Here is a 12,644-nt window from a genome sequence, read left to right as displayed (position 1 = left end):
TGATTTTAATAAGATTAGAACTGTAGGGCTGGAGAGATGACTCAGAGGTTAAGAGCACTGGCTGCTCTCCCAGAGGTCCTGAGTTCAATTCCCAGCAACCACATGGTGGCTCACAGCCATCTGTAATGAGATCTGGTGCCCTCTTCTGATGTGGAAATATACATGGAAGCAGAATGTTGTATACATAATAAATAAAATCTTTTTTTAAAAAAAGATTAGTAGAACTGTATATCTAGAAATCCTCTAGATGAGCCAGATAGTTTATTTAAGCCTTATTGAAAAGCCTCCCCAGGATTGCATTTTCGACTAAAAAAGATTGGCCTGGAGAGTTGTATAGCTCACTTGTAGAATGCTTGCTTAGCATCTGTAAGAATTGAACTTGATCCTTGACACTGGAAAGAATAAATAATAAGAGAATAAATAAATAAAGCTAACTAGCATGTTTTTGGTTTTGATTTTTTTTTTTTTTTTACTTACCTTTTTAACCTTTCTTCAGGTGCGACGGGATTGGTATGTGTATGCATTTCTGTCATCTTTGCCTTGGGTTGGAAAAGAGTTATATGAAAAGAAAGATGCAGAAATGGACCGAATCTTCTCCAACACTGAAAGTTATCTTAAGTAAGGGCACAGCTCGCATGTTCTTTGTTGTTCACATAAAGATATCCTGCTGATAGGATAAATGTCTTCAGTTTTCTTTCAGTTCCATTTTTTAAAAAACAAAACCTTAAAGCTTCTGAAAAAGTCCTCTATTAAATTTCATTCTCCTGCTGCCATAATTCATTAAGATCCCAGTACTTTGCTAATGTAAGAAGTTGGTATCATGTGTGCTAAGCAGTTTTCATGTTGTTGTGAAAGGCGTAGAACACCATGGTGTAGTAGTTCCACTAGTGTTCTAGTGTTCATATGTTTATGCTTAAAGGTCACCTATAGCACTTAAAATTATACCTCTGCCCAGGCATCTAAATCGAGTGGAAGAGGTTCAAACGATTCCATCTGATTGGGTTTATTAACAGTACCATGGTATTGTTGTGTTGTGTTTTTTTAATGGTTTTCTTTATTAGTATAATAAATTAGTTCTCTGTGGATATTTAGTTTGTGCAGTCTCCTTTTACCTTAAATAAGTATCAGGGAATATTATTATATATAATATATATGTATATATATATTGTGTGTATGTCTGTGTGTATTTATGGGGATATGAATTCATAGGAATGGAGTTGGGTGAAGATTCAGAACAACTAAAATTTTGACAGAAATGGTCACATTGTCTTCCATAGACATATTCTTCCAGATTGTACCAATTAACCCCTCTGTCACCAGTGTTTGAGATACAGATGTGCTGTTATCTTGATGACAAATAGACTATTATCAAAAATGTTGCTATCTGCTGATCTGATGGATGAAAATGTTTTTCATTCTTTTAATTAATACGTGAAAACCATGGAGTGTCTTTTATTTTTCTAAAGCCTAAGTGTAGATTTTCATTTTTACTCTTAGACGACGCCAGAAGACTCATGTGCCCATGCTACAAGTATGGACTGCCGATAAGCCACATCCACAAGAAGAGGTGAATTGTTTTCCATCCTGTGTTACTTGCACAGCTTTTGAGTAGATCTTACCTCTGTAACATGCCCAAACTATATCACCAACCCTGTCAACCTGAATTCAGTTCCCAGGACCCACGGGTAGAAGGAGGAAACTGATTCCTATAAGTTGTCCTCTGACCTCTGAGAGTGCCCTATGCCCCATGTGCCACACAAATAAGTAAAACTGCAGTTTTACTCAAACTATTGCGTTTGTGTATCTTAGCTAGGTTTTTAAATATTTCCAGTGAGGAATTAATTTCCTCAGATTCTTAAGCATAGAGGAGATATTTAATATATGTTTGAGTATAATTGAAACAGCCCCTTGCTTTTTAGAATACCAGTGTCCACACACTTGACACATTTTATATCTAAATACTCAATTTTAAAAATAGCAGACGCAGTCACCCCAAATGTTCTACTGAAAAAAAGCTGCTAAAGTAAAAATGGAGAATGGACTGCTTAGTGGGTAGAGGCAGCCTTACCACAGAATGGAAGGAGAGGAACACCTTCCAAAAGCTGCCCTCTGATCTCAATGCTTGTGGCAAGAGCATGCACACTAATGCAATTTTAAATTTTTAAGTAAAAAACAAAAACTTAGTGCCATTCTTTTCTACTGTATGAAATACCAAGTTAGTTTATTTTGTCCTGTATTTTAGAGAATAGACATTTTCTGTACTGTCTAGCCAAAATGTTTATATTAAATATTAAAATCTCTTTTTAGTATTTAGATTGCCTGTGGGCCCAGATTCAGAAATTGAAAAAGGACCGGTGGCAGGAAAGGCACATCCTAAGACCCTACCTTGCCTTTGACAGCATCCTCTGCGAAGCACTGCAGCACAACCTGCCTCCTTTCACACCACCACCTCACACAGAAGACTCGGTGTACCCGATGCCCAGGGTAATTTTCAGGATGTTTGACTACACAGATGACCCAGAGGTATGGGAGTACCCAAGAGTTTCCTTTGACTTGTACCCTAGATATTTTTCTTTTTCTTTGTTCTTTCCAGGGATCTTTTGAGCAGGGTCTCTCTGTGGACCCAGATTGGCTGTGAGTTCACAGATTCTCTTATCTCAGCCTTCCAAGTGCTAGGATTACAGCCTTGTACCGCATTGCCCAGCCCAGCACTGAAATAACCTTTTAATTTTCAATTAATTTTTCAGCATTAGATTGATTAAAACTATAATACCTTGTTATGTAAAAAATTGTTTTGTTCATATAAATAAGAGAGACAGTATAGTTTACCATTCAAGAACCAATTGGTTAGCATTTTAATGCATATACTACGTGGGAGCATGAGTGAGTTATTTACTTCCTGTGCCTCAGTTCCCAGAGGAACAATAATAGTATGTAAAAAATGAACAGTGTCTCATATGAGTGCTCAATTTTAGCTGTTTGGGTAGGGGAAGTGTTGTGGGGGGTGAGCAGAGGTTGACTTCAGCTGTCTTTCATTGATCAGTGTGCGTGCGTGCGTGCGTGCGTGCGTGCACAAAGTTTCTCATTGAACCTGGAACTCACCATTGTATCTATATTGGCTGACCAGTAGGCCCCATGGGATCTGAGCACTGGGCATAGAGGCATGTGTCACCAGATCTAGCTTTTAATGTGGATTCTGGGGATATTTAATTCAGTTCCTCATGCTTGTACAGTAAGCACAATACTCCAATATCCATTGAGCCATCATCTCCCAGGCACCATGTTTAGCTAATTTTTGTTGTTTGTTTAATGTGTGTCTAGGTAGCCCAATCTGTCCTCATTGTGACAACCCTCCTACCTAGGCCTCTTGAACTCTGAGATAGTACTCGTGAGCCACTATGCTAAACATGTCTGCTTTTTTCCTTCTATTTTCTGAGAAAGGGTCCCATCTAGCTCAGGCTGGTCTGGTACTTGCTGTGCAGTTGAAGATGACCTGTAACTTGTGATGTTCTTGCCTCTGCTTCTGTTATGATTGCAGGCATTAACCACCATGCCCAGTTGTATATATTGCTAAGGATTGAACCCAGAGCTTCATGCAAGCATTCTACTGACCAAGCTACCCCAAGTCCCATTTAGCTATTGTTAATTTTTTTTTCAAGAAAAATGCTGCCTTTTCTAAATTGTCCATATTTTTAAACAACTCAGATTAAGTGACTCATTGTACAATTATTAAAAAGTATTTTGTCATCCTCCCAACTTAACATTCTAATTTTTTTAATTTATTTACTTATTTTTATTACATATACAGTGTTCTGTTTGCATATTTGCCTGCACACCAGAAGAGGGCACCAGATCTCATGATAGATGTTGTGAGCCACCATGTGGTTGCTGGAAATTGAACTCAGGACTTCTGGAAGAGCAGTCAGTGCTCTTAACCTCTGAGCCATCTCTCCAGCCCCCTAACATTCTAATTTTTAAGATGATTCTTATAGTGTTTTTGATTATGAAGCCAAGTTGTTGGCATCCCATTAAGAGGAGAACATGATTGCGTTGTGAATATTGGAAGTAAAAATGAATATCTTAAGCACACTAATTATTTTATATCTCAGTGTGTGATGTCTGTCTTGAAGCCAGACAGCAAGCATATAAGTACTAGATTGTTTCTGGAAGAAGTTTAGCTAGCTAAAGAACCAAAACTGTTGCTGGTTCCATTGTTGTTGCATGTAACAACCTTAACCCTCAGCACAGTGGACGTTTCAGGGTACGTATTTGTGAACGAGCACCATTCTGTGTATTATAAGGTGCTTGGCCTGGCTCTACTTCTCTGGTTGCCCTGTCAGGTAACTAGTGCCATGTGCCAAAATAGTTAGAGAACACCTGCATTCCAAGAGTGGAATTTATAGTCTGTATGTTTAGCACAAGTGAAGTATAAAGAGAATCAGCTGCTTTTGGATGAAGTGCTACTGCATATAGGACTTTGGTTTGGTTTTGATTTTGTTGTTATTTATTCTTTTAAAGAATACAAACAGAAATAAAGCAGAGACTCCAAATGTCCCCTTTCCAGGTTTCCCTTGCCTGGAAACTGCTCCTTAGTCTGAGTTTCAACCTCTTCTCCCTGGATCGGCTGGAAACAGAACATGACTAGGGTGGTGGTGGGAAAGACTTGGTGAGGATCAGTTTGACACAGATGGGTTTAACACCTGGCTTGGGTTCCCATTCAATAGTCCACCCTTCCCAGAATAGTGGGAGGACCTGATTGCCTGCTTTGCTGTATTAACTTAATAATATAATATAAATTAATATAAGAAAGCACTTTGATTCAAAATTACATGATGACCTAGTAGGTATTTCAACAAAAATCTAGTTTATATTCATGACATTTAGTCTTTGTGATTAGTTATTATTAGTTATAGCAAAAGAAACAAGAATTTGACCTCAGAATGTATTTCTCTTGTGCTAATTATATTTCCTGCTGTTGCTGCACACTGTGCCTGTCTTTCCTCTGTCAGAGAATATGAATACCCCAAATAGTTACCTCAAAATGAAAATGTTTCATTCTGTGGCAGAAACAGGTTACATTCAATTTTTCTTTTTTCTGGAGAGCCCCCACAGTGATACGTGTCCTCACACCTTCTGAGTATCTGACCTCAAGCTTCCTTTGGCCTTTTTAAGGCACAGGGGCGGCTAGCAAATTTCGTCTCTTTCTTTTTCTCTCCAGTTTGGACCAACCATATATGCTATTGCAGCACTTCCAGTTCGTTCTTTTGTTTCTTTTGTTTGTGTTTCACCTGAAATTTATAGCTGATATGTGTGGGACCCAGGTCCTGTAGGAGTCTCCTAGATCTTACCAGAAGCTGGGTTCTCAGGTCTTCTAAGGATGAAATAGATGTTGTATTCTGATTTGAAAGAAAGAAAGAAAGAAAGAAAGAAAGAAAGAAAGAAAGAAAGAAAGAAAGAAAACGTTTCAGTCTTTTGTATTTTGATAGTGTCTTTAAAAGGTATTTATTAAATTTAGAATACTTGAGTGGATAAAAGCACAGGCCATGAAATCTGACACCAGAGATCCATCATAATCATGATGACCTGCATGGTAAAAAGAGACAGCCAGTTCCCCACAAATTGTTTCTGATTGCCACAAATGTACCATGGCACACAACCACACATGATGGATGGGTGGGTGGATGGATAGATGATAAGAGTTTTTTAGAGAGAAAGAGATGAGTTGGTTTTTAAAATTTTTTTAAAAATTGATTTGTAAAATAGGCATGGTGGGTATTTGATATCTCAGGGGCACAATACATTCTTGATTCTGTGGTAGGTACCTAACAAAACAGTTCAGTCCTAGATGCAAGTATTTATTGAATAAATGAAAGAAATCTGTTTTGTGGTTCTGTGTGTGAGTTCATTTGTTCTTCCTTCCAGGGTCCTGTTATGCCAGGGAGTCATTCAGTGGAGAGGTTTGTCATAGAGGAGAATCTTCACTGCATCATAAAATCCTACTGGAAGGAAAGGAAAACTTGGTGAGAGTCTCTTCATGGTACTTGTAAAGGGGGTAGGAAACCATTTTGATGATTTTATAAGACCAAAATATATGTTGGGCATGTATAAGACTGGAGAGATAGCCTGGCAAGCATGAGGAGCATCGTTCAGGGGCCCAGAACCCATGTAAACAGTTGGCACTCACCTGTATCTCAGTTCTGGGGATGCTGGGACAGGAGTATCCCTAGAGATTGCTGTCCAGCCAGTCATAGCTGATCTGTGAACCCCAGGTGTTATGTATATGGGTATTTTTCCTGCATGTATGTCTCTTGCATCACTTGCGTGTCTGATGCCCTCAAAGGCCAGAAGAGGGCTTTGAATCACTTGGAAAAAGGGTTCCAGACAACTGTGAGGTGCTGTGTGGTTGCTGGGAATGGAACCCAGGTCCTCTGTAAGAGCAGCCAGTGCTCTTAACTACTGAGCCTTTTCCAGTCCCTGAACCTCAGGTTTAGTGAGGGGCCTTGTATTAGAAGTAAGATAGAGGGGCTCAGAGGTTCAGAGCACTGGCATGTCTTCCAGAAGTCTTGAGTTCAATTCCCAGCAACTATAAGGTGGCTCAACCATCTGTAATGAGATCTGGGGCCCTCTTCTGGCGTGCAGGAATATATGCAGACAGAACACTGTATACATAATAAATCTTAAAAAAAAAAAAAAAAAAAAGTAAGATAGAGAAGCAGTTGAAGAAGGCACTTAACACTGACCTCTTGACCTCTGACTTCCACATGCCTGTTCATGCACACACGGGTACATACATTCCAAATATGCTAAAATTGAATAGTAGTCTGATTTTAGTTTGGATGTATGGAAATTAAAGCGTACTAATGCTTTTTTTCTGTTTTCTAACATTCAGAAACCTGAGTATTAATACATTTTCATAAAGCTGGAAACTTTTGGCTTAGTTTTTGAGGAGAAACATTGTATTGAAGAGTGGAACACCTGTAAGAATGTGCTAAGTTAGTAGATCTGCAGGTGCTGGTGTTAATTTCCTTTTTGTATGTAAGACAAACAATTCATACCATGTTAATAACTGAACACTAGAACATTACAGCAAAGTTCGTTTTTCAGCTAAGCTCACTGCATTTGAAGCTGGTAGGGTTTGTGTGTCTTGTACCCTTACTAACTGAAGTCAAACTTCTTACAGTGCTGCACAGCTGGTGAGCTATCCAGGGAAGAATAAGATCCCCTTGAACTACCACATAGTTGAGGTATGCATTTCATGCCGTTCTAACTCTGTTTTCTTAGTCTGTCTGCGGACGGTTTGTCTGTGCGCTCCTTGCTACTTATCAGGCTCTGAGAATGAATAGAGAAACAAGGAAATCTCCACAGTTTGTGTTCTCAATTAACCTTGCTAGTAAAAAGAACGGAGATTGAAATACAGAGCGTTTACCTGTTGAGTCATCTTGCTGGCCTCAGCTTCCCTCTCCCTCCTCTCTTCCCCTCTTAAGTGGCACACGCCTTTAATACCAGCACTTGGGACGAAGAGGCAGGTGGATCTCTGAATTTGAAGCCAGCCTGGTCTATAAATCAAGATCCAGGATAGCCAGGGCTACACAGAGAAACCTTGTATCAAAAAACAAAAACAAAAAGACTGGGTGTCATCATATCACCCAACCTGACCTGGAACTACGACCCGTCTGCCTTATCCTCCTGAGTTGCTGGGACTCTAGGCATGTGCCATCATCACACATGGCTCTAAGTCATATTTTTAAATCTCAGTAGCAGTATAAAATACTCAACTGTCTTGATCCCTGGTCCACCAAGAGTTCTCAATACCCACAGGAATTCTGCTCCATTGGTTGAGCCCCTAGATAAAATGCCTCCCTCAGTCAACTCTGAGACTTCAAAGGATAGATTATTGTACATTGTCTCAGCAGTAATGGGTCACAGCAGCTTTCATCTAATGGACTCTTTGTGTATAAAAGGGGGCTGCTCATTATGTTGTTGAATTGGAGGTCTCAGAAAGCATAGTTTTTCAGAATAAAAGGGAATTCTTTTTCCATTGTAGGTGCCATTGAGTTTAGGATTAGGCTGTAATGTGTGGGTCCTTACGATGTTTCTGACTCCGAGTTGTTTCACAGGTGATTTTTGCAGAGCTGTTTCAGCTTCCAGCGCCCCCTCACATTGATGTAATGTACACTACACTGCTCATCGAACTGTGCAAACTTCAGCCTGGCTCTCTGCCCCAAGTTGTATCCTTTCGTGCTGTTAAATGTACACTGTTGGTTGTGCTTTTTAGAAGATTGCATTATGAAGCTGTCTTTTCTCAGTTTCACCTTTATGTTCCTATGCTTTGGGTTTTAGCGATAATGGTTTCATTTATTTTTAAGTAAATAAGACTTGGGACAAAATGCATGTTTGTAAAGTTAACATATAGCATCTGCCCCTGCTTAAAACAAATGGGGCGCTATAGCTTATACACTCCTTTGTTTTCCCCAGCAGGATCCTGCTCATTTCACACCACACTAATAATGCTGGTATTATTCCCTTGCCTTTTGTTTGTTTTCTAAGATAGCCCAGGATGGCCTCACACCCAGGATGATCCACCTGCCTCAGCCTCCAAACTGCTGGGATTAACAGGTTTGAGGCCATATCCGCTATTCCTTTGCCTTTTTGTTGTTACTTTTTGTTGGGGGGTGGGTTGGCTTTTGGTTTTGGTTTTAGTTTTTCAAGATAGGGTTTCTCTGTATAACAGCCCTACCTGTCCTAAGAACTTGATTTGTAGACCAGGCTGGTCTTGAATTCACAGAGATCCCCCTGCCTCTGCCTCCCAAGTGCTGTGATTAAGGTATGTACCATCAATGTCCAGCTCCTTGCCTTTTAAAATAATGGGTTTTTTTGTTGTTGTTTTTAAGAAAATGTATATTCTGCCTTTTCAGGACTTCAGGTCTTCTATAAGCCCATTAGATAAGTTCTATTCATTGTATTATTTGAATAAATAGTTCCCTATCTCTGTGTGTGCCTGTATGTGTTGTGCTGCTTCTATGAGTTACTAGGAATGATATTAGTCTGCCATTTGTTCATTTCTCTAGTTCCATTAGCTTTGCTTTGTCCATATTTGGTATAAATATGCTCAGATTTGTTATGCCCTTTGTGAAATAAGCTTTTTTACCACTCTTGAGTGGTTTTAGCTTATAGGTATGTTATGTGGCTTTTATCTTTAAAAGGCCTTGTTTTTTTGTTTATTTTTGTTCTTTTTTAGATGGGTGTGTGTGTCGTGTTTTGGTTTGGTTTTTGGAGACAAGGTTTCTCTGTGGAATAGCCCTGGCTGTTGTAGAACTCACTAGACTATACTGGCCTTGAACTCACAGAAATCCACCTGCCTTTGCCTCCCAAAAGTGCTAGGATTAAAGGCATGAGCCACTGCCAGGCTAGATAATTTTTCATACAGTATATTTTGATTATCTTCTGTCCTCTTTCCCAACTCTTCCCAGTTCTTAGCCAATCAACTTAATGTCTCCCTTAAAACAAAAACAGAAAAAATGAAAATCCAAACAAACTTTGAGGGGGAAAGGAGGAAGAACAAAACATTAAAACAACACACACACACACACACACACACACACACACACACACACACACACACACACACACACACACACACACACACACACACACACACGAATTTGTTTTGTTAGCCAGCTACTCCTGCACATGGGGCTTGCCCTGGAGTATGGTTGATAATACCCAGTGACACTGCATCGGGGAAAACTGCTTTCCTCTTCCCCAACAGGTATCAATTACAAGTACTTTCTTGGAGAGGGGTCAACTTTGTGTCCACATCCCCTTCTCAGTGCTGGGATCTTGTCTGATCTCAAGCTGTGCGCATCTTGTGTGCGCTGTCAGTCTCTGTGAGTTTGTGTGAATCGGCCCTGTTGTGTCTGGAAGAATCTGTATCCTTGGAGTCGCCCACCTCCTCTATCTCTTAGGGTCTCTCCACCTCTTCCTCTTCCACATGTATCTGTGATGCTTCTGATTTTAACAGTAAGCATCGTCAGCTTTCTTCTAGTTAAGATGATCTTCCCTACAGCTTTCTGCACCCTCATGTCTCGTGTGTGTTGTACTTACTCCAGGCTGGCGCTGTCATTGGACTACACACTGTCATGCCCATTTGATTTTTCTTTACTGTCTGTCTCTTAGATTATGAAGAGTTTGAGTTGTTAGTACATTTTGTCCTGTTTTACATCCCTCCCCATGTGTCTGTACACACACATCTTTCTCCTTCTCATGTTTATTGCACATCACGGACAGTTTAAATGTGAAAAACAAGATCAGTTATGTGAAAGGATGGCAGACACACACAGTTCTTAGTGACAGAGATTTAGAGGTTATGATTAGTTTTCGTTTCTCCTGCCACAACTTATTTTAAAGGAGAGCAGAAGGTAGTTTTCCTTATCTTCAACCCACAGCTTGCACAGGCGACTGAGATGCTGTACATGCGTCTGGACTCGATGAGTACAACATGTGTAGACAGGTACAGCCATTGGTTACTTCTGTACTAAGGGTTATGTTAGCACCTTCAAGAACTTATCAGAGGGCAAATTATTCCCTGCTTTCTATAAGAAACTAACTTCTTCCATTTTATCAACAGTTACAGGAGAAAAATAGCATATTCCTTCATGGTCATATATAAATATTTTTCACAAAGTATGAGCTTAACTCATGTCTGTTACCTAACAAGAGTAAAAGGAAGCACTATTATGAGAACTGAGATAGCTGGGGGACTATAAGGCAGCTAGTTAGAGACTTTGCTAAGAAAACAGTCAAAGAGCTACAGGTAGCAAGTGGGGTGTGCGCATAATACACAGTTTAGCTGTATGAAGGATTATATAAATTGCTGGTCTAAATTGCTTTCTTACTTTCTCCTCCCCCCTCACTTTTCTCCCCTATGTAGGTTTATTAATTGGTTTTCTCATCACCTAAGTAACTTTCAATTCCGTTGGAGCTGGGAAGATTGGTAAGTGTAATGTTTTATCCTTCCTTATTCAGAAAAATTTTATTGGAGATCTCAGTCTGTAAAGTCCTTGCCACTCAAACATAAAGACCCAAGTTTGATCTCCATAGCCTATGATAAAAGCCTGCCATTGAGCCCTGTGTGGTTGTTATTCATCACTTAATCCCAGCCCTCAGGAGGCAGATGCAGGTCAGTCACTCTCTGTGAGTTCAAGGCCAGCCTGGTCTCCATAGTAAGTTCTAGACCAGCCAGCACCACAGTGAGATCCTGGTTTTTTATTGTTAATTGTTTTTTTTGTTGTTGTTGTTGTTTTTGTTTGTTTGTTTAAGGAAAAGCCAGGTATGAAGGCATGGGCTTCTAATCCCTGCACTAGGGACATGGACATTGGCAGATCCTTGAAGCTCACTGGCCAGCCAGCCTAGTGAGAAACAAACCGTGACTCAATCAAAGTGGGTGCACCAGGGGAACAGCACCCAAGCTATTCTCTGGCCTCCATGCATGTGCACAGCACATGAATATACACATATCCAAGAGAACCTTCATACTTAAAACTCACTTTAAAATAGTCTGTTGTGCTGGACAGTGATGGCACACACCTTTAATCTCAGCACTTGGGAGGCAGAGGCAGGCAGATCTCTGTGAGTTTGAGGACATCCAGGAAACCCTGTCTTGAAAAACCAAAACCAAACAAACAAAACTGTTGTCTCTAGTATTTATTTCATTGATATTTAGTTACTGTATATAGGTTGAAAGACCCTAGGGTAGGCCAGGAAATGAAGATTATATATACAGAAGGTTATGTATCTGAACTTAATAAAACCACATTTCTTCCTTAGGTCAGATTGTCTTACTCAGGATCTTGAAAGTCCCAAACCAAAGTTTGTAAGAGAAGTTCTAGAAAAATGCATGAGGTGAGCTCTTTGTACTTTCTCCTTGAATTGGGTCTCAGTCTCTCCTGAAGGAGGCTGCTTGAACTGCTTATCATCTGACAGGGTTTCTTTCTCCTTTGCATTTGTGGTCCACAGTATTCTTTCTTAAGTCCTGGTGTTGGTCCATCTTCCACCTCATGTTTTAATCAGGATTTGGACTATATTTAATCAGCTGTACCGTTTGATTTTATGTGAATAAAGCCAAAAAGATATTTTTTCAATGTCCTCCAACATTCATGACCATTTTCTCATTTTCTAAGCTTGTGTTGTTTTCAAATTCTGTTTTCTTAGCTCTCCTCTAGAGTTATCTATTTTAAAAGCCTTAACCTCTAAAAATAGAATATGTTTGGGGGGAACTGTAATCTGACTCTTAATGTTTATTTTTTTAAGGGGTAGGTAGGTTTAGACCTTTGGAAAGATGGAAATTAAATACATCTGTAAATACTTTACTCTGTGTGTATGGTATATCCCTCTCTCACATCTAACTCAGCATTGTTTCTTGCCATCCTCTATCTATAACATGATATGTAAATGCTTTGTCGGGTGGTAAGAACTTCTATGTGTTTATTTCTTTGGTGCATTACAACCAGTCTCCCAGCCATGCCAACCTTACCTCCTCCTCCATCACGTCACATCTTTCGCCACCAGACTTGTGGATCCCCTAGCCCACACCTCAGTGCAAAGTCAGTACATTTTGAAGCATGTCTGAGTTATTCAAAGTCCTA

The 12,644-nt window shown here is 39.8% G+C and overlaps 1 protein-coding gene across 1 annotated transcript in view; it reads left to right on the top strand.

Annotated features, from left to right (window-relative positions):
* The window catches only part of Ncbp1 (nuclear cap binding protein subunit 1), a 37,991-nt gene that overhangs the window by 14,724 nt on the left and 10,623 nt on the right, over positions 1–12,644 (top strand). The window contains exons 6-14 of the mRNA XM_027403151.2: positions 497–618; positions 1,498–1,567; positions 2,308–2,523; positions 5,923–6,020; positions 7,181–7,244; positions 8,118–8,228; positions 10,446–10,510; positions 10,931–10,993; positions 11,827–11,901. Coding sequence (XP_027258952.1) covers positions 497–618; positions 1,498–1,567; positions 2,308–2,523; positions 5,923–6,020; positions 7,181–7,244; positions 8,118–8,228; positions 10,446–10,510; positions 10,931–10,993; positions 11,827–11,901 — 884 coding nt within the window. The remainder of the gene's footprint in view (positions 1–496; positions 619–1,497; positions 1,568–2,307; positions 2,524–5,922; positions 6,021–7,180; positions 7,245–8,117; positions 8,229–10,445; positions 10,511–10,930; positions 10,994–11,826; positions 11,902–12,644) is intronic.

Source organism: Cricetulus griseus, chromosome 2 (genome assembly GCF_003668045.3).
Source record: "Cricetulus griseus strain 17A/GY chromosome 2, alternate assembly CriGri-PICRH-1.0, whole genome shotgun sequence".
NCBI classification, from domain to species: domain Eukaryota; kingdom Metazoa; phylum Chordata; class Mammalia; order Rodentia; family Cricetidae; genus Cricetulus; species Cricetulus griseus.
This window is presented reverse-complemented; position numbering and strand designations above follow the sequence as displayed.